The following is a 16,288-nucleotide window of genomic DNA, read 5'->3' on the forward strand; positions in this document are numbered from 1 at the left end:
CCTTGGAGGGAGCCTCAGCAACACTCCCATGACCACCCTAACAGGAAGAAAGGCTGAGGAGTCAGCAGAGAGCTCCCCGCGTCTCCCAAGGGGACACCATCGTCCCTCTTCGCCCAGCTCAGGCTGGGTTGCCCCAGGATGAAATCACAAGACAAACAGGAAATGCGGGAGAAACTGGAAAACCTCAGGCTCGCCTGAGGGAGTCCTGCTAGGAATAGCCAGGACCCCTGCCCCCACCCCCACTGGTGCCCCCTTCTGTCTAGCCTACACTGGAACCAAACAGAACAGCCCATCTCTCCTTTCCTCCCTTGAGAGTGTCCCCCAGCCCTGAGCCCAAGGCAGGCAGGCAGATAGGCAAACTCGGAAGTCAGTGAGTGAGCCCATGAGAGTGAAAACAGTCCAAATCCAGCCATCGCTGTTTAAAACAAAACACAAAAGAAAAACCTCGGGTAGGGGGAGGCAAAGGGGAAACGGAACCAGTCACTCAGCCGACAAAACCGGGTTCCTGCACACACAATGACAGCCATATGGCACACACACAGTCACGTCCACTTCCAGGCTGGGAGCCCTAGCCGGAAACGGGTGCTGCTCCAGGCCCACCCCCCAGCCCCCAGCCCCAGCCTGGCCTGCCCTGCCATCTGGGAGCCACTCTCATCAGGCGCGCACCTGCTCAGGGACCAGTCGGCCTTTCCAGGCCACCTTCAGGAAACTGGTTGGCTCCAGGAGCTTGGTTGGGTTGGCCCAGGGTCCCATGTGCACGTGTCCAATGCCTCCCCCCATCTGGACAATGGCTCTGGCTCCCCTGCCTGCATGCCTCTCTCTAGGACACAGCCAGGAGGCCCAGGCAAGTCAAAGGCCCTCTTTCCTAGGGGAGAGAGAGTGCTGAGTGGCGGCCAAGACACCAGGCTGTCCCTTTCTGTACTGGCTTGGGTCCCTCGCCCTTCTGGAGCTGAGGGTGACACAGAAGTTGTGCACATGGAGAGCCTCCCAGCACCCCAGTCTCACTCAGGGCTGTCGGTCTTTCATTGCCTAAGACCAAGGGACGGACAGGTTTTCTCTTTCTTTGGCCTTTGGTGGGGATGGAATTTTCCAAACGTTCTGCTCCTCTCCTCTCAAATCCTGTCCTGAAACAGCTGAACGAATGCCCCTTGGCTTCCACCCACCCCAGGTACGGGGCCAGACGTCAGTGAGGGAAGCAGAGAGAGCACAGTGCCCACTGCACTCCCTCGGTGCCAGATGGATGCTCAGTGCACATCCCGAGGCCCCTCCAGAGCTGGGCGGCGTGCACCTCCACCCGTGCACCCGAGCGTCCACCAGGGTGAGGCCAGGCTTCATTACGTGCTTTGAAAACGTTATCCTTTGCACCAAGGGGCTTCTACTGCAGGAAGCCCAGGCTCTGGGTTCCTGGGTGTGGGTGCCTGATGTGTTTTATGTAACAGCCCAGGTCTGCTGGCCCTGGCAGGGGGTTCAGTTCATGCTCAGGGTGAGCCTGGGAGGCGCCCGGAGAGTCCGCTCCTCCGCTTCCCGGGAGAAGCAAGGTGGGGATGCTGCTTTGCAGGACACAGCAATATGGTCGGGCAGATGGAGAGAAGTTCCACCACAGGAAGCATACAGGGCAGAAATGGAAGGGGTTGGGTTTTTTTTTAAGCCTGCCGACAGCAGCAAAGCTAGGGCGACAGAAGTGGGAGAGCAAGCTGGGTGGGGGGTAATGAGGATGGGTGCTTGGAGAGAGACTGGGAGAAAGTGGGAGAAGGCGGCAAGAGCTTGGGAGGCCTCCAGGAGAGAGCAGGGGAGCAGGGACCGGCGGAGGGAGCGGCAGAGAGCCGAGAACGGATGTGTGAGGAGCAGCTGGCTGGGTCTGGTGACAATGAGACACTGGGGCCCAGGATTTTGAGGTAGTGATAGCGAGCTTCCAGGCTAAGCAGATGGAAGCCCGGGGTATTTCCAAACCACAGAGGGGAAGTTGTTGGGCAGGCAGGGTGCTCTACAAGGGGAAATTCTGCCTGTCATGTTGAATTTAAGATGGAGGTAAAAACCCAAAAGCATCCAGGAGTCACTGCCCAACGAGACAGCTCCAGGCCCAGGGGACAGGATGGCGCTACGGCAGCTGGAGACAGACGCAGGGCCCCGCTCACCCTGGCCTCTCCCTCCTTTGGGAAGGGTCTGGAGGCAGATGGCTCTTCCCTCCCTCATTGTGGCTGTCCCACCACGTCTCTCCAGCCTCCATAAGGGGCTGGGGAAGGCCATCTTGGAGTGGACCAGGACTCTCTCACTTCCTCTCGGGCACAGTGAAGCTGTGGGGAACCGTGTCTCTCCCCACCCCATGCCCCCTCATATTTAGGAGGAAAAAAAAAACTGGTCATCTCTTCTCTCTGGGGCCCCCTGGCTCACACAAACGCCACCTCCTAGTCCCCAGCCACAGTGCTGATTCAGGTCATTTACTCAGATCCATGTTAATGAGGTTGGTTTTTTTCTGTCACCTAATTAGTTCTCACCGAACTCCGTCGGAGCTAGTCGGGAGAGGGACAGAAGTCAGACTGGGATGTCACAGCAGCAGGGCATACCCCCATCTCTAAGCAGAACTCTCAAGTCCCCAGACCCAGGATCCTTTCTCCAGCTACGGGGGCCTCTGAAAGCAGAAAGTGGGTGCTCAGGGGCAGAATCTCACACAGAACCTTGAAGCTGGAAGGGGGCCCTACTCACATCTCTCCTTTACGGGCAGAGGCCCGGGCTCTCCCTCAATTACCACCACCTGCCTGCTGGTGGGTGTCCCAGGAGCTGGAGGAGGAAGCAGATGGCCCGGGGCGAGGCCCATCTGGCCGCGTTCGCTAGAAGGTCACCGTGTCACTGGGGTGCCTGCGACACCAGGGGTCGCGACGCTTCTGCCAGCAGCGTGCGCCCACTTCCTGTGTTCCCCGGCCGCCTGAAATCAAAGGCCCCAAAGCCAAGAGATAGGAGAGATGGCCAGGGGCTTTTCTGTCCCCAGCGCCAAGCGAAGCGTCCCTGGAGGTCAGTCAGCGACCAGCAGCTCCGCTCCTGCCTCCGAAGCAAGCAACCACCGGTGCCCGGCGCACGCGTGATCCGACAAACACGTAGAGGGACCCGCCAGTGCCTCCCACGCCGTCGCGGCGCCCCAGCCCAGCGCCAGGCTTGGCCTGCGCCCGCCTGGCCGCAGCAGCGTGAGGGGACGCGCGTCGAAAGAGGGCGCCGCGGCCACAGCCACCCTCCGAGGCCCGCGGGCACTGGGCCCGGGAAGCCTGCCATCCACCAACTAGAGACTCGGATCCCCGCCCCACGGACGGCAACTAAGAAGCCTCCCGGGTCCGCGGCCCCACCCCCCGGCCCGCAGAGATCTCCGCCGCGCCCACCCTCCTCGGCCAAGCCTGACTAGACCTGGCCCACGTCCCCCAGAGCCTCGGCGACTGGGAGCGCACTCATCCCAGAGCAACACCGCCCTCACACCCCGGGAGCCCCGAGAGCAGAAAACGTGTCTCCTGGCGCGGGATTTATCCCCAGCCTGAAACTGTGCCCGGCCGAGATATGGCGAATCCAGGACGCCGGGTTTGCAGCGCCCCGTGAGCGAACCGCGTGTCACGGACCGCAGGCGCGCCAAGCCCCCTGCCCCGGACAGCATGGCCCGGCCGGGCTCGTGGAGCCCTGGGCCAGTGCCAGAGGGGCCACCGCGCGCCGACTCCCGCAGCCCCCCGGCTCCGCTCACCCTCTATGGAGATGACGTGCTCCCGGATCTGGTTCTGCAGTGCCAAATCCTCGATGCGCTCGATCAGGTCGTAGATGGCGTAGATATTGGGATGCACGGACTCGAAACGCTGGATCTCGGCCCGGATGGCCGCCGAGTTGGAGAGCGCGAACTGCTGGGAGGCCCCGCCGGCCAGCTGCTGCGAGGGGCCGCCGCCGCCCCCGGCCCCCGGCCCCGCACCGCCGAACTGCCCGCCGCCCCCCGCGCCGCCGCCGCCGCCGCTGCCGGCCCCCGGAGCCGCCAGGCTCTGCTGCTGCTGCGGGCTCTGTCCCCCGCCCGCCTGGAAGTTCATGGCTCCGGAGCCGCGGGGCCCGAAGCGGGCCCGGCTCGGGCCCGGGGCGGCGCGGCGGCGGCGGCGGCGGCGGCGAGCGGGCGCGCGGGGCTGGCGGGGCCGGGACTACGGAGCCGGCGGCGCGGAGCTAATGCATGGGGCCGAGGGCCGGGGGCGCCGAGGCCAGGAGGCACCGCCGCGCACGCTGTAGCCGCCGCCGCCGGGCGCTTCCCGGCGCCGCGATCCCGCAGCCTCGGAGCAGCCTCCAGCGGCAACAACAACGGACCGGGAGCGCGCGGCCCGGGCCCTCCCCCCACGTCATGCGCACGCACCGCCGCCCCCGCCGGCTCCGGCACACGCAGCCCGAGCCCCCTCCCCGCCGCCCCCGCCCCTCCTGCGCGCCGGCCCCGGCGCCCCCGCCCCTCGCTAGCTCGCCGGCTCTGCAGCCTCCACCCCCGAGCCGCGCGCTCCAGCCCTGGCTCCCGGCCCCTCCCACCCAGCCTCGGCCCTTCCGCCTCCTCACCAGCCCCCACCCACGCTGCCTCGAGGGCCAGCGGCTCGGAGGGGACAGCTGCCCCGGCCTCCTCCCAGGGCTGCCTGTCTCTTTCGTCTCCTTGCACTGGCCTGGGCGGGTGTCACATCTCTGGGCAATGCCCGAACGGCGTCCTGCGCCCTGAGGGTGCTGATAAACTCGGCTGATTGGCGGACGAGCCCGCCCGGGCCCTGCTGTGCGCCAGGGCCACAGCGTCTTGCCTTCAGTGCGGCACGGGCTCGCGGGGCCGCAGGCCCAGAGGTCAGCCTTACAACCCACCCGCCGCCCGGGTTCTTGCCCTGGCTCCCCGCCCGGGCTCTCCACTGCTGGCTGCGACTCCGAGGCTGGGAAGGGTTCCCGGCTTCTATTTCCAGTTCCTCCTGAGAGCTGCTTCGGAGGGCCCTGGAAGTGACACTTGGAGCCATAAGGTCCCCACGCGTCTTGTGAGCTGCCTGTCCGAAAAGACCCTTCCTGCCAGTCTGGGAAGGTTCGTTGAGTGTCGCCAGACCCGGTTGGTAGGCTGGGAAAGAAGAAGGACGAAGCAAGTATCATGCCTTCTTCCTCCACGCACCCGGTTCAAGAACCCACACGGTTCTCGTCCTTGTCCGTCCTGCTGTCGCTCCACCCTTTCTAGGGTCGGGGGCCCCATTCCCAACACCAAAGTGGCCTGCAGTTCTACTAACGCCCTGCTCCCCGTGACATTTCCTAAAATCCACGAGAAGTGGCAGGTACAGGGCAGTGACCCCAGCGAATGAACCTGCCAGGGCTACCGCCAGGGTATCTAATGGTACGGTCACCTTTTTACACGCATTTCATCTCCCAAGGCCAAGCTTTCCTGCCATGTGACTACCTACTCGGCTCTGCCGCATACCAACCCAGCCACCATTCCTAAGTTTTCCTTAACCTTCCAAAGACAAGGTGCAAGCCGATAAACACCTTGGACTTGCTAAGCTCCTGAGGGGTTCAAGTTCCTATCTACGTGGATGACCTTAGAGATGTCCTGTGCCCTCTTGGGGCCTGGTCTATGCACTACAGTGGTTAAACAGAAAACCTGAGCTCTATGATTTGAAAAAGGGCAATAACATCTCTCGCTCTCTCTCGCTCTCTCTCTTTTTTTTTTTTTTTTAATTTGACAGGCAGAGTTAGACAGTGAGAGAGAGAGACAGAGAGAAAGGTCTTCCTTCCATTGGTTCACCCCCCAAATGGCCACTACAGCGCGCCGATCCGAAGCCAGGAGCCAGGTGCTTCTCCTGGTCTCCCATGCAGGTGCAGGGCCCAAGCACTTGGGCCATCCTCCACTGCCTTCCCGGGCCACAGCAGAGAGCTGGACGGGAAGAGGAGCAACTGGGACTAGAACCCAGCGTCCATATAGGGTGCCGGCACCCCAGGCAGAGGATTAGCCTAGTGAGCCACAGCGCCGGCCCCAATAACATCTCTTTTAGACACTTCCTTAGAATTGACAGCAAGAGGCTGCACAGGTATGTCGTCCAAGAGAGATGTTGAAGATGAAGTGCTCCTCCAACATGTTGTCCCAGCAATCAGCACACATCCATTTTAGTGTTGATGTCCCAGCTACATGACTGTCCTTTCTGTTAGAATATGAGCCAGGTGACAGCAGTGTGAGGGAGGGTCTAATTCACCACTGTATTCTCCATTGTTTCTTTTTTTTTTTTTTTAACATTTTTATTTTATTTATTTGGAAGAGTTACAGAGAGGAGAGAAAGAAAGAGAGATCATCCATCCACTGGTTCACCCTCCAAATGGCTGCAATGGCCAAGGCTGGGCCAGGGTGAAACCAGGAGCCAGGAGCTTCATCTGGGTCTCACATGTGGGTGCAGGGGCCCAAGCACTTGGCCAGGCTCAGCTGCACTTTCCTAGGTGCATTAGCAGGGGGCTGGATCAGAAATGCAGCAGCCAGATCTGGAACCAGCACCCATATGGGCACCATGCCTCAATGCCAGCCCTCCCCCACGTTGTATCTTGTATGCTTGGAACACAGTACATGGACTCCTGGCTCCGGGTTTTGGCTTGGCCCAGCCTTGGCTAATGCAGCCATTTGGGGAGTGAACCAGCGGATGGAAGATCTTTGTCTCTCTCTCCTTCTGTCTCTGAATCTCTGCCTTTTCAAATCAATAAATAAATATTTTAAAAAAATAAAGATGTGTTGATTTATTTGAAAGTCAGAGTTACATAGAAAGAGAGAGAGAGAGAGAGAGAGAGAGAGGTCTTCCATCTGCTGGCTCACTCACCAATTGGCCACAGCAGCTGGAGCTGCATCGATTCAAAGCCAGGAGCCAGAAGCTATTTCTGGGTCTCCCACATGGGTGCAGGGGCCCAAGGACTTGGGCCATCTTATACTGCTTTCCCAGGAGCATTAGCAGGGAACTGGATTGGAAGTAGAGCAGCTGGGATTAGAACCAGTGCCCATATGGGATGTTGACACTGCAGGCAGAGGCTTAACCTTCTACACCACAGCATCAGCCCCTAAAAAATAATTAAAAAAAAAAAAAATCTTGGGCTGGTGCTATGGTGTAGCAGGTTAACACCCTGGCCTGAAGCGTCGGCATCCCATATGGACGCCAGTTCTAGTCCCGGCTGCTCCTCTTTCGATCCAGCTCTCTTCTATGGCCTGGGATAACAGTAGAAGACGGCCCAAGTCCTTGTGCCCCTGCACCTACGTGGGAGACCTCGAAGAAGCTCCTGGCTCCTGGCTCCTGCTTCGGATTGGCGCAGCTCTGGCCATTGTGGCCATCTGGGGAATGAACCAGTGGATGGAAGACCTTTCTCTCTGTCTCTACCTCTCTCTGTAACTCTGTCTTTCAAATAAATAAAATAAAAAACAAATATTTTTAAAAATAAATTTTTAAAACATTATTTGAAAGGCAGAGTTACAGAGGAGAGAGAGAGAGAGAGAGAGAGAGAGAGAGAGAGAGTGTCTTCTGTCCGCTGGTTCACTCCCCAGTTGGCCACAATGGCCGGAGCTGGGCTGATCCGAAGCCAGGAGCCAGGAGCTTCTTCTGGGTCTCCCACGTGGGTGCAGGGGCCCAAGGACTCAGGCCATCCTCTTCTGCTTTTCCAAGCCATAACTGAGAGCTGGATTGGAAGTGGGACAGCTGGGACTCGAACTGGCTCCAGATTCGGCACTGCAGACGGCAGCTTTACCAGCTTCACCACAGTGCTGGCCCCTAAAAATAAACCTTTTTTTTTTTTTTTTAAAGAATTATTGATTGACTTGAAAAGGCAGAGAAAGGGGCCGGCACTGTGGCATAGCGGGTTAAGCCGCCGCCTGCAGTGCTGACATCCCATATGGACACCAGTTCGAGACCCGGCTGCTCCACTTCTGATCCAGCTCTCTGCCATCGCCTGGGAAAGGAGCAGAAGATGGCCCAAGTCCTTGAGCCTCTGCACCCATGTGGGAGACCCAGAACTAGCTCCTGGCTCCTGTCTTCGGATCAGCACAACTCTGGCTATTGCCACCAACTGGGGAGTGAATCAGCATATGGAAGACCTTTCTCTCGCCCTCTCTCTCTCGATGCCTCTCCTTCTCTCTGTGTAACTCTGACTTTCAAATAAATAAATCTTAAAAAAAAAAAAAAAGGCAGAGATACAGAGAGGGAAGGAGAGAGAGAGAAAAGGGGGGAGAGACAGAGAGAGCAAGTGAACTTCCATCCACTCCAAAACCAGGAGTCAGAAGCTTCTTCCAGGTCTTCCATATGAGTGCAGGGGCCCAAGCACTTAGGCCATCCTCCTCTACTTTTCCCAGGAACATTAGCAGGGAGCTGGATTGGAAGTGGAGCAGCTTGAACTCAAACCACTGCGCATATGGGATGAGGGGCTGCAGGCAGAGGTTTAACCTGCTACACCACAGCACTGGCCCCCAGGTAGATTATTTTCAATCAAGGCTGGCCTGTAAAATCCAGGAGATGAGGTTTCTGTGGCTACAGGATCCCAGAGGAAGGAGAGGAAACCCACAGAGATTAGCTAGACCAGGCCAGGCTGGGACTCAACATCCTTTAAATTATAACACTGTAATGACACAATTTATGTGCCAGGTTTAACACTAGATGAGCAAATATCTACTAAATGGCAAATATTTTACATACATTTAATAAACCATGTAACTTATTCCTCACAATTGAGGTAGGATGAATGTTTTAGAAAAGAAACTTTTTTTTTTAATTTATTTATTTGAAAGAGTTACACAGAGAGAGGAGAGGCAGAGAGAGAAAGAGAGGTCTTCCATCCGCTGTTTCACTCCCACTCCCCAATTGACTGCAACAACTGGAGCTGTAGCGATCCGAAGCCAGGAGCCAGGAGCTTCTTCTGGGTCTTCCACGTGGGTGCAGGGACCCAAGGACTTGGGCCATCTTCTACTGCTTTCCCAGGCCATAGCAGAGAGCCGGATTGGAAGTGGAGCAGCCGGGTCTCAAACCGGAGCCCATATGGGATGCCGACGCTTCAGGCCAGGGCGTTAACCTGCTGTGCCACAGCGCAGGCCCCAAAATTTATTTTCAAAGAGATTTAATAACCCACCCAAGGCCACACTGCCAAGCACACGATAGAGCCTATGCAGGGACAAGGTGGAGAAGGGGGCCAGGGGAAGGCGGAAGCTTGGGGAAGTTATCTTTAGCCAGCCTGGTGAGCAGCCCACGGGTACTGGGCTTTGAGTCCAAGTGGCCTTCTGCCATCCATTCTGACATAAGGGCAAGCCGGGATAGGGGCCACCTGAGTTCCCTAGGGCTCTCATCACTGCATCATCAACACGGGCGCTCTGACGTGCACCTGCTGACGTTGGTGTCTGGAACCACAGATGCCCTGGCTGCTGGCAGCGGAGGAGGCGGCCCCTGCTACCGCCCAAACCTCACAGCCGCCCCCGCCAGCCCCTCAGTGGTCAGGGAACAGCCCGCACAGCACCGCACGTCGGTCCGCAGGGAAGAGGGCGGGGACTGCGCGGCGCGGGACTACAAATCCCACAATGCTCCGGACCGCGACGGCGGGGAAGGAGGGGTGCTTCAGGTGTCTGCGACCTCGGCGCCTCCCGCCCGGAAGTGCCCGAGGGGCCGAGATGGAGCTGGCGGAGCCAGGCGGTGAGTCCCCGCGCCGTGACCGCGCCCACCCCGCCGCCCCAGGACCCAGCCGGGCCCCGCTCGCCCCGCCCCGGGATCGCCCTTGCCCTCCTGCGGCTCTAGGGTGGGGGTGGGGGGCGGGAAGATGGGAGGGGTGATGGAGGAGAGTGAGTGAGAGAGAGAGTGGCGGGGGTGAAGTCCCAGATTCCGGATCTGGGGTCTGGCAGCTGGCTGGGTTTGGAGAGGTTTCTCGAGCAGACGCGCAGTCGGGCCCCCACGGGGGTTGGGGGTTGGGGGTTGAGTGGACCAGGCGGGGGCCGAGTTGGGTGGGTGGCAGCTCTTAGAGGCTCCAGATTGCCCAAGGGCGGAGTTTGACGTTTGGTGTGGGGGAAGCTTTGGGAAGCAGTCCCGTGCCGCGCGCGGGTGCGGTTTGGGTATGGTAAGGGGCGAGGTGAATGGAGCTGTAGAGGATCTTCCCCCTTGGAGAAACTGTATCAACATAAGAGTGGATGAGCGTTGGGGTGAAGTAGATGGAGGAGTAGGTACACTTTGGGATGCAGTAGAATAGAAAAACTTTGGAGGGGCTTGAATTTAAGGGGTGCTCAGAAGGCGATAGGGTTTTGGTGAATTGAGGGGTTGGTTAAGAATAGGGAGTTGTGATTGGATTTGGTGATGGGAAAGGGCAGGAGGAGGCAAGTGTGGGACTACTGGGAGAGCAGTCTGCATTTTGTAAGAAAGCAGAGGGATTGGAAGAGCTGGGGTGGGGTGGGTCAGGAGGCAGAGAGCCAGCCCTTCATGAGATCTTTGTGCTTTTCCAGCATGGTAGCCTGGCGGGCAAGGCAGGTGCCATGGCCCTGATTGAAGGGGTGGGTGATGAGGTGACTGTCCTTTTCGCGGTGCTTGCCTGCCTTCTGGTGCTGGCCCTCGCCTGGGTCTCGACACATACCGCCGAGGGCGCCGACCCCCTGCCCCAGCCATCAGGGGTCGCAACAGCAGCACAGCCCGGTGAAGTTATGGGAGCCACCGCCACCGACAGCGTCAGAGGGGAGTCCCCAGGGGCCGAGACCCCCAGCCTGAGACACAGAGGTCAAGCTGCACAGCCAGAGCCTGGTGCAGGGGTCACAGCAACACCGCCACCCCCGGACTCCCCACAGGAGCCCCTAGTGCTGCGGCTGAAATTCCTCAATGACTCAGAGCAGGTGGCCAGGGCCTGGCCTCACGACACCATTGGCTCCTTGAAAAGGTAAGCAAAGAGATGAGCAGGAGAAACGCCACTGGGAGTGGGGGTGGGAGTGATGGTTTTACCTCCTTGAGGGCCCTCAGCTCCCCGTATCACACCCGACGGCAGGCTGCCCCCTCGGGTGGTGTGTGGGGGCGGGGGGCAGCGCTGTTTTGGGTGAGGGACTAGGATTGCCTGAGGCCTGCTCTCTTACCCAGGTCCCTCTCTCCTCAGGACCCAGTTTCCCGGCCAGGAGCAGCAGGTGCGGCTCATCTACCAAGGGCAACTGCTAGGAGACGACACACAGACCCTGGGCAGCCTTCACCTCCCTCCCAACTGCGTTCTCCACTGCCACGTGTCCACGAGGGTCGGGCCCCCGCATCCGCCCTGCCCGCCGGGGTCAGAGCCAGGCCCCTCCGGGCTGGAAATCGGCAGCCTGCTGCTGCCTCTGCTGCTGCTGCTGCTGCTCCTGCTCTGGTACTGCCAGATCCAGTACCGGCCCTTCTTCCCCCTGACCGCCACTCTGGGCCTGGCCGGCTTCACCCTGCTCCTCAGCCTCCTGGCCTTCGCCATGTACCGCCCGTAGTGCCTCCACGGGCTCTCGGCAGCGTCGCCGGCCCCTCCGGACCTCGCTCCCCAAGGCACAGCGGGAGCTGCTGCCTGCCCAGGCCCGCCTCTCCGGCCTGCCTCTTCCCGCTCCCCTGGAGCCCAGCCTTGCGCCGCAGAGGACTCCGGGAGCTGGCGGAGCCCCCTGCCTGTGACCGCCACGGCTCGGGGCCACCTCCTAGGGCTGCAGGCCCCCAGCCCTCACTGACAGTTGGCTCCTCGGGGTCAGGTACCTGCTGTCGATGCCTTGGCCCTGGGCAAAGCCAGGCCACCCCCCTGGGCCCGTCTTAGTGTTCTGCCTGTGGACCCGGCCATGTGTAGACCCTAACAGCTCCTCGGGCTGGTCTAGGGACGCAAAGACTGCGGTAGGCTGGTGCAGGGGATGGGAGAGGGGCAGAGGTCTATGAAATATGTGCAGATTAAAATAACTGTGAAGTTTTCACTCTTGGCGTGTGTCTGAGTGGGGCTGGGAGGCGGGGAGCCCTTGTTGTCTGGGAGAAAAGGGAGGGAAGGACCGGGACTGGACCCTCGGCCCTGTCCAACCCGCCGGCGACTAACTTCCCTTCTCTGCTCCGGTCGCCGCGGCTTCGGGGTTTGGTTCTGTGGCCCCGCCCCCTAGCCTGGGTCCCGCCCCCGGTGCTGCGCGCGCACTTCCCGGAAGCTGGGGGCGGGGCCCGCGGCGCCCTGGCTCGCAGCGCCTGCCGGGAGCCACGTCTCCGCTGGCCAAGCGCTTCGCCGGGGTTGGCGTCCCGGCGGCGATCCGGGGGCTGCTGGGAAGATGGCGGACTCTGTGGCCCGCGGATGAGGAGGCCGCGGGGGGAACCCGGCCCCCGGGCCCCGAGACCGACTGAGGGAGCGACCTGCGCGGGGCCTGGGGAGTCATGTAGGGGTGGCGCCTGCGGGGCGGGCCGCGGGAGGGTGGCGGGAGTAGGTGTTAGCGGCGGTGGCCACGGTCTCCTGGCGTCCCTGGGCTGGGGTGGGTGTGGGGGACCCCGACATCGCCGACTCCGCGCCATTGCAAAACTGCGCACTCGGGTCTCACCCGCGCCCTGCGCGGTGGAGCTGCATTCGTATTTCACTGGTGAGGAGACTTAGGCAGAGAGACGAAGCTACTTGTCCAAGGTCACACAGCTGGTAAGTGGGGGCGCCCAGCATGGAACCCAGCACTGTCCGGCTGCGGTGCCCGCGTTCCACCCTCCGGGCCGCCGCCGCCTCCTGCGGGAGCGGGAGGTGGTCGTCGGGAGGGCGCATTGCTGGAGCCTCCTGGGCTCCATACTGGGCGCAACCACTAACCCGGTTAATGACCTCAGCCTTAACCTCTTCGCCACTCTGGGCCTTGGTTTCTCCATCTGCGAAATGAAGTGATGGCAGCCCTGCCGACCCCCCCCCCCCCCCCATAGGCGTGTAAGGAGCACCGAGGAGATAATGCATGTGGAGCTGCCTTGTGCATAGCGCTGCGCTGAGCACGCTGAAGCATTATGATTGCTGTTTGGAAGGAGCGGGGCGGGGGAGAGCAGAGGGGTCACCCAAGGTTGCTCTGTCTCCAGGCCCCTCTGGCTGGGGAGTGAGGTTAGGAGGAGATGGCAGGTCTTTCTCCCCTTTGAAGGAAACCTCACCCCCTCTTCTGGGCTGCCCCTCAGGGTCTCCGTCACCCAACTCCATGCTTCGAGTCCTGCTCTCTGCCCAGGCCTCCCCTGCTCGGCTGTCTGGCCTGCTGCTGTTCCCGCCAGTACAGCCCTGCTGTTTGGGGCCCAACAAGTGGGGGGACCGGCCTCTCGGAGGAGGCCCCCACGTGCAAGGACTGCAGCGGCTTCTGGAACAGGCGAGGACCCCTGGGGAGCTGCTACGCTGGCTGGGCCAGAACCCCACCAAGGTGCGCGCCCACCACTACCCTGTGGCACTTCGTCGTCTGGGCCAGCTCTTGGGGTCCCGGCCACGGCCCCCTCCCGTGGAGCAGGCCACACTGCAGGACTTGAGTCAGCTCATCATCCGAAACTGCCCCTCCTATGACATTCACACGATCCACGTGTGTCTGCACCTTGCAGTCTTACTTGGTGAGGAGGGGCTTGAGGAGGGCGTCTGGGAAGGGATGGGCGCTAAGAATGGAAGATTAGAGAACGAGAATGGAGCTGACACTCAGCCTCTCGGGCTGGGCCCCGGATGACACATACCCAGGCTGGCTCGGTGCTGCTTCCCCTCCTGATGGCAGACATGAGTCAAACCACGCTCCTTCCATCTTTGTTCAGGCTCCTTCTAATGTAGTGCTCTGGGAAGCCACTGTAGTTTGTCACAGTTGCCATGAGGGCTTGTTTGTCATCTTTGTCTCAGCCTCTTCCCCCACAGATCATAGTGATAACCTCATGTTCACATGATACTTAACATTTCTCAGTGTTTCCACCAAAACTCAGCACACCTTCCTACTCAGGAGATGGGACGGAGAGGGCTGGGGGGAGTTCCCTGACTAACCCCGCCGTCAGAGCAGAGCTGCACAGCTCTGTTAGCAGGCCTGCCTCTGCCCCTCTCCGTCTTAGGCTTTCCATCAGATGGGCCTCTGGTGTGTGCCCTGGAGCAGGAGCGAAGGTTCCGCCTCCCTCCGAAACCACCTCCCTCTCTGCAGCCCGTCCTCCGCGGCGGGCAAAGGTTGGAAGCTGCCCTGAGCTGCCCCCGCTTTCTGCGGCATCCACGGCAGCATCTGATCAGCAGCCTGGCAGGTGCTGGAAGGGGCTTAAAGGCACGTGGGTGGGGGAGGGGCCGAGGCACGGAGGCATCTAGCCCATGGGCGGGCCTGACCTGAGGGTCCGGCATGATAAGCTGTTCCTCACAGAAGCAAGGCCCGAAGAGCTGACTCCCCACGTGATGGTGCTCTTGGCCCGACACCTGGCCCGGCACCGGCTGCGGGAGCCCCAGCTTCTGGAAGCCATTGCCCACTTCCTGGTGGTCCAGGAAGCCCAGCTCAACAGCAAGGTGGGCATACCTCCCATGCTCCTCTCTGAATCACCCTCAGGCTCAGCCTAGCCTCTTGGTGCAGCTGGGCCATTCTGCGCTGTGCCCCAGGGCCACCACACCCGCAGATACCATCCCAGTGGCTTGTGCAGTGCTTGTGGAAGAGCGGGAGGGCAGAACGAGCTGCAGTTTCCAGAGCACTGGGCACCATCTAGTTTTATCAGTCTCATTCCTTGATGACTCCAGAGCCGGACTCCACAGCAGCGTCCCCTTCTCTCGTCACACGGCCCAAGACACTGCTGCTGCTGTTGAACCTGTGTTATGCTGCAGCTAGAGGGACCCTTCTGCCTCTCGAGCAGTGTTCCACGCCAAGTGCAGCGTGCAGCTCACTGGAGAAGACTTGTGCTGGGTAACGCCCTGCTGTCGCCCCACAGGTGGTACAGAAGTTGGTGCTGCCCTTTGGGCGGCTGAACTACCTGCCCCTGGAACAGCAGTTTATGCCCTGCCTCGAGAGGATCCTGGCTCGGGAGGCAGGGGTGGCACCCCTGGCCACGGTCAACATCCTGATGTCACTGTGCCAGCTCCGGTGCCTGCCCTTCAGAGCCCTGCACTTTGTATTTTCCCCGAGTTTCATCAACCACGTCAGTGGTATGCTGACCGGATGGCCGGTGGGGCCCCTGAGGACCTGGGAGAGCGGGGACCACCTGCAACCCAGCGAGCTCCAGTCCCCACCTCCCCACAGGCACCCCTCACGCGCTGATTGTGCGACGCTACCTCTCCTTGCTTGACACGGCCGTGGAGCTGGAGCTCCCGGGATACCGGGGTCCCCGCCTTCCCCGAAGGCAGCAAGTGCCCATCTTCCCCCAGCCGCTCATCACCGACCGTGCCCGCTGCAAGTACAGGTGGGTAGGGCAGCGTGGGGTGTGGGGCAAAGGGTGTGGACGCCTTGGAAGCAGTCGTGTAGAACAGCCAGAGGGCCCGTGGGACTGGGCAGGTGGCTGCACTGATGACAGCAAAACAGTCCCCAAGGCTGTTTGTCCAGAGCAGCAGGACCTGACCAGGACCGACTTGGACCTTCCACTAACTGCGCCCTTTCCCCTTCAGTCACAAGGACATAGTAGCCGAGGGGCTGCGCCAGCTGCTGGGGGAGGAGAAATACCGCCAGGACCTGACTGTGCCTCCAGGCTACTGCACAGGTAAGCCCCGGCGGGCAAAGCAGGCCTGGGGAGATGGCCTCGGCTAAGGCACTGGCCCTCTTGCCCCTGCAGACTTCCTGCTGTGTGTCAGCAGCTCCGGTGCTGTGCTTCCCGTCAGGACCCAGGACCCCTTCCTACCTTACCCACCGAGGTCCTGCCCTCAGGGCCAGGCTGCCTCTAACCCCACGACCAGGGACCCTGCCCAGAGGTAAGGGAGGCAGGGCGGATGAGCCCTGGCTGTGTTGCCGACCGCACCCTGACCTGTGTCTGCCCCCCGCCCCCAGGGTGGTGCTGATGCTGCGGGAACGCTGGCATTTCTGCCGGGACGGCAGGGTGCTGCTGGGCTCCCGGGCCCTGAGGGAGCGGCACCTGGGCCTGCTGGGCTACCAGCTCCTCCCGGTAAGAGGCCTGCCCTGCCCTGTCCGGCCATGTCCCCACTCCCAGCCCCGCAAGTAACCTGCTGCCTTCTCCCCACAGCTGCCCTTTGAGGAACTGGAGTCACAGAGAGGCCTGCCCCAGCTCAAGAGCTACCTGAGGCAGAAGCTGCAAGCCTTGGGGCTCCGCTGGGGGCCGGAAGGGGGGTGAGGGATCACATGGGGTTCAGGATGGCCCCCCTATGGGGGGTGGACAATTTGCACTTTGGCTCCCTATGTTTTGGTTTTTCATTAAAGTCCTTTTCCTTCCCCATTGCTAGCTTC

At 60.9% G+C, this 16,288-nt stretch overlaps 3 protein-coding genes across 12 annotated transcripts in view; 2 read left to right on the forward strand and 1 right to left on the reverse strand.

Annotated features, from left to right (window-relative positions):
- The window catches only part of AGAP3 (ArfGAP with GTPase domain, ankyrin repeat and PH domain 3), a 52,782-nt gene extending 48,422 nt beyond the window's left edge, over positions 1-4,360 (reverse strand). For 2 of the 5 annotated variants that reach the window (XM_070077314.1, XM_070077321.1), the window contains exon 1: positions 3,719-4,358. In XM_070077314.1, coding sequence (XP_069933415.1) covers positions 3,719-4,049 — 331 coding nt within the window. In that variant the 5' untranslated portion in view covers positions 4,050-4,358. Of the gene's footprint in view, positions 1-3,718 lie in introns of all 5 variants that reach the window. The other 3 variants (XM_070077313.1, XM_070077316.1, XM_070077320.1) reach the window with 3 other exon arrangements.
- Positions 4,361-9,490: 5,130 nt separating this feature from the next.
- On the forward strand, positions 9,491-11,893 carry TMUB1 (transmembrane and ubiquitin like domain containing 1). The gene is made up of 3 exons (XM_002715052.5): positions 9,491-9,647; positions 10,445-10,869; positions 11,080-11,893. The coding sequence occupies exons 2-3, from the start codon at positions 10,475-10,477 to the stop codon at positions 11,429-11,431; spliced, it is 747 nt and encodes a 248-aa protein (XP_002715098.1). The 5' UTR covers positions 9,491-9,647; positions 10,445-10,474; the 3' UTR covers positions 11,432-11,893.
- A 234-nt stretch (positions 11,894-12,127) lies between these two features.
- Positions 12,128-16,277, forward strand: FASTK (Fas activated serine/threonine kinase). 6 transcript variants are annotated; one of them, XM_008263900.4, is made up of 10 exons: positions 12,128-12,334; positions 13,092-13,505; positions 13,983-14,162; positions 14,279-14,415; positions 14,829-15,042; positions 15,137-15,296; positions 15,499-15,590; positions 15,663-15,798; positions 15,875-15,989; positions 16,068-16,277. In XM_008263900.4, the coding sequence occupies exons 1-10, from the start codon at positions 12,253-12,255 to the stop codon at positions 16,173-16,175; spliced, it is 1,638 nt and encodes a 545-aa protein (XP_008262122.2). In that variant the 5' UTR covers positions 12,128-12,252; the 3' UTR covers positions 16,176-16,277. The 6 variants fall into 6 exon arrangements, with proteins under 6 accessions (XP_008262122.2, XP_002715095.2, XP_008262124.1 ...); XM_002715049.4 differs by having other exon boundaries at positions 12,129-12,334; positions 14,276-14,415; XM_008263902.4 differs by having other exon boundaries at positions 12,130-12,334; positions 13,092-13,324; positions 14,276-14,415.
- The last annotated feature ends 11 nt before the right edge of the window (positions 16,278-16,288 follow it).

Source organism: Oryctolagus cuniculus, chromosome 7, assembly GCF_964237555.1.
Source record: "Oryctolagus cuniculus chromosome 7, mOryCun1.1, whole genome shotgun sequence".
Taxonomy (NCBI): Eukaryota; Metazoa; Chordata; class Mammalia; order Lagomorpha; family Leporidae; genus Oryctolagus; species Oryctolagus cuniculus.

What these genes read in the sequence shown, in the direction of transcription:
- TMUB1 (XM_002715052.5), top strand. Translation starts at nt 10,475, where the DNA reads ATGGCCCTGATTGAAGGGGTGGGTGATGAGGTGACTGTCCTTTTCGCG. An exon ending in ACCATTGGCTCCTTGAAAAG is followed by an intron (nt 10,870 to 11,079) that starts GTAAGCAAAGAG and finishes CTCTCTCCTCAG; the next exon opens with GACCCAGTTTCCCGGCCAGG.
- FASTK (XM_002715049.4), top strand. Translation starts at nt 12,253, where the DNA reads ATGAGGAGGCCGCGGGGGGAACCCGGCCCCCGGGCCCCGAGACCGACT. An exon ending in TCTGATCAGCAGCCTGGCAG is followed by an intron (nt 14,163 to 14,275) that starts GTGCTGGAAGGG and finishes TGTTCCTCACAG; the next exon opens with AAGCAAGGCCCGAAGAGCTG. An exon ending in TGGGCTACCAGCTCCTCCCG is followed by an intron (nt 15,990 to 16,067) that starts GTAAGAGGCCTG and finishes TTCTCCCCACAG; the next exon opens with CTGCCCTTTGAGGAACTGGA.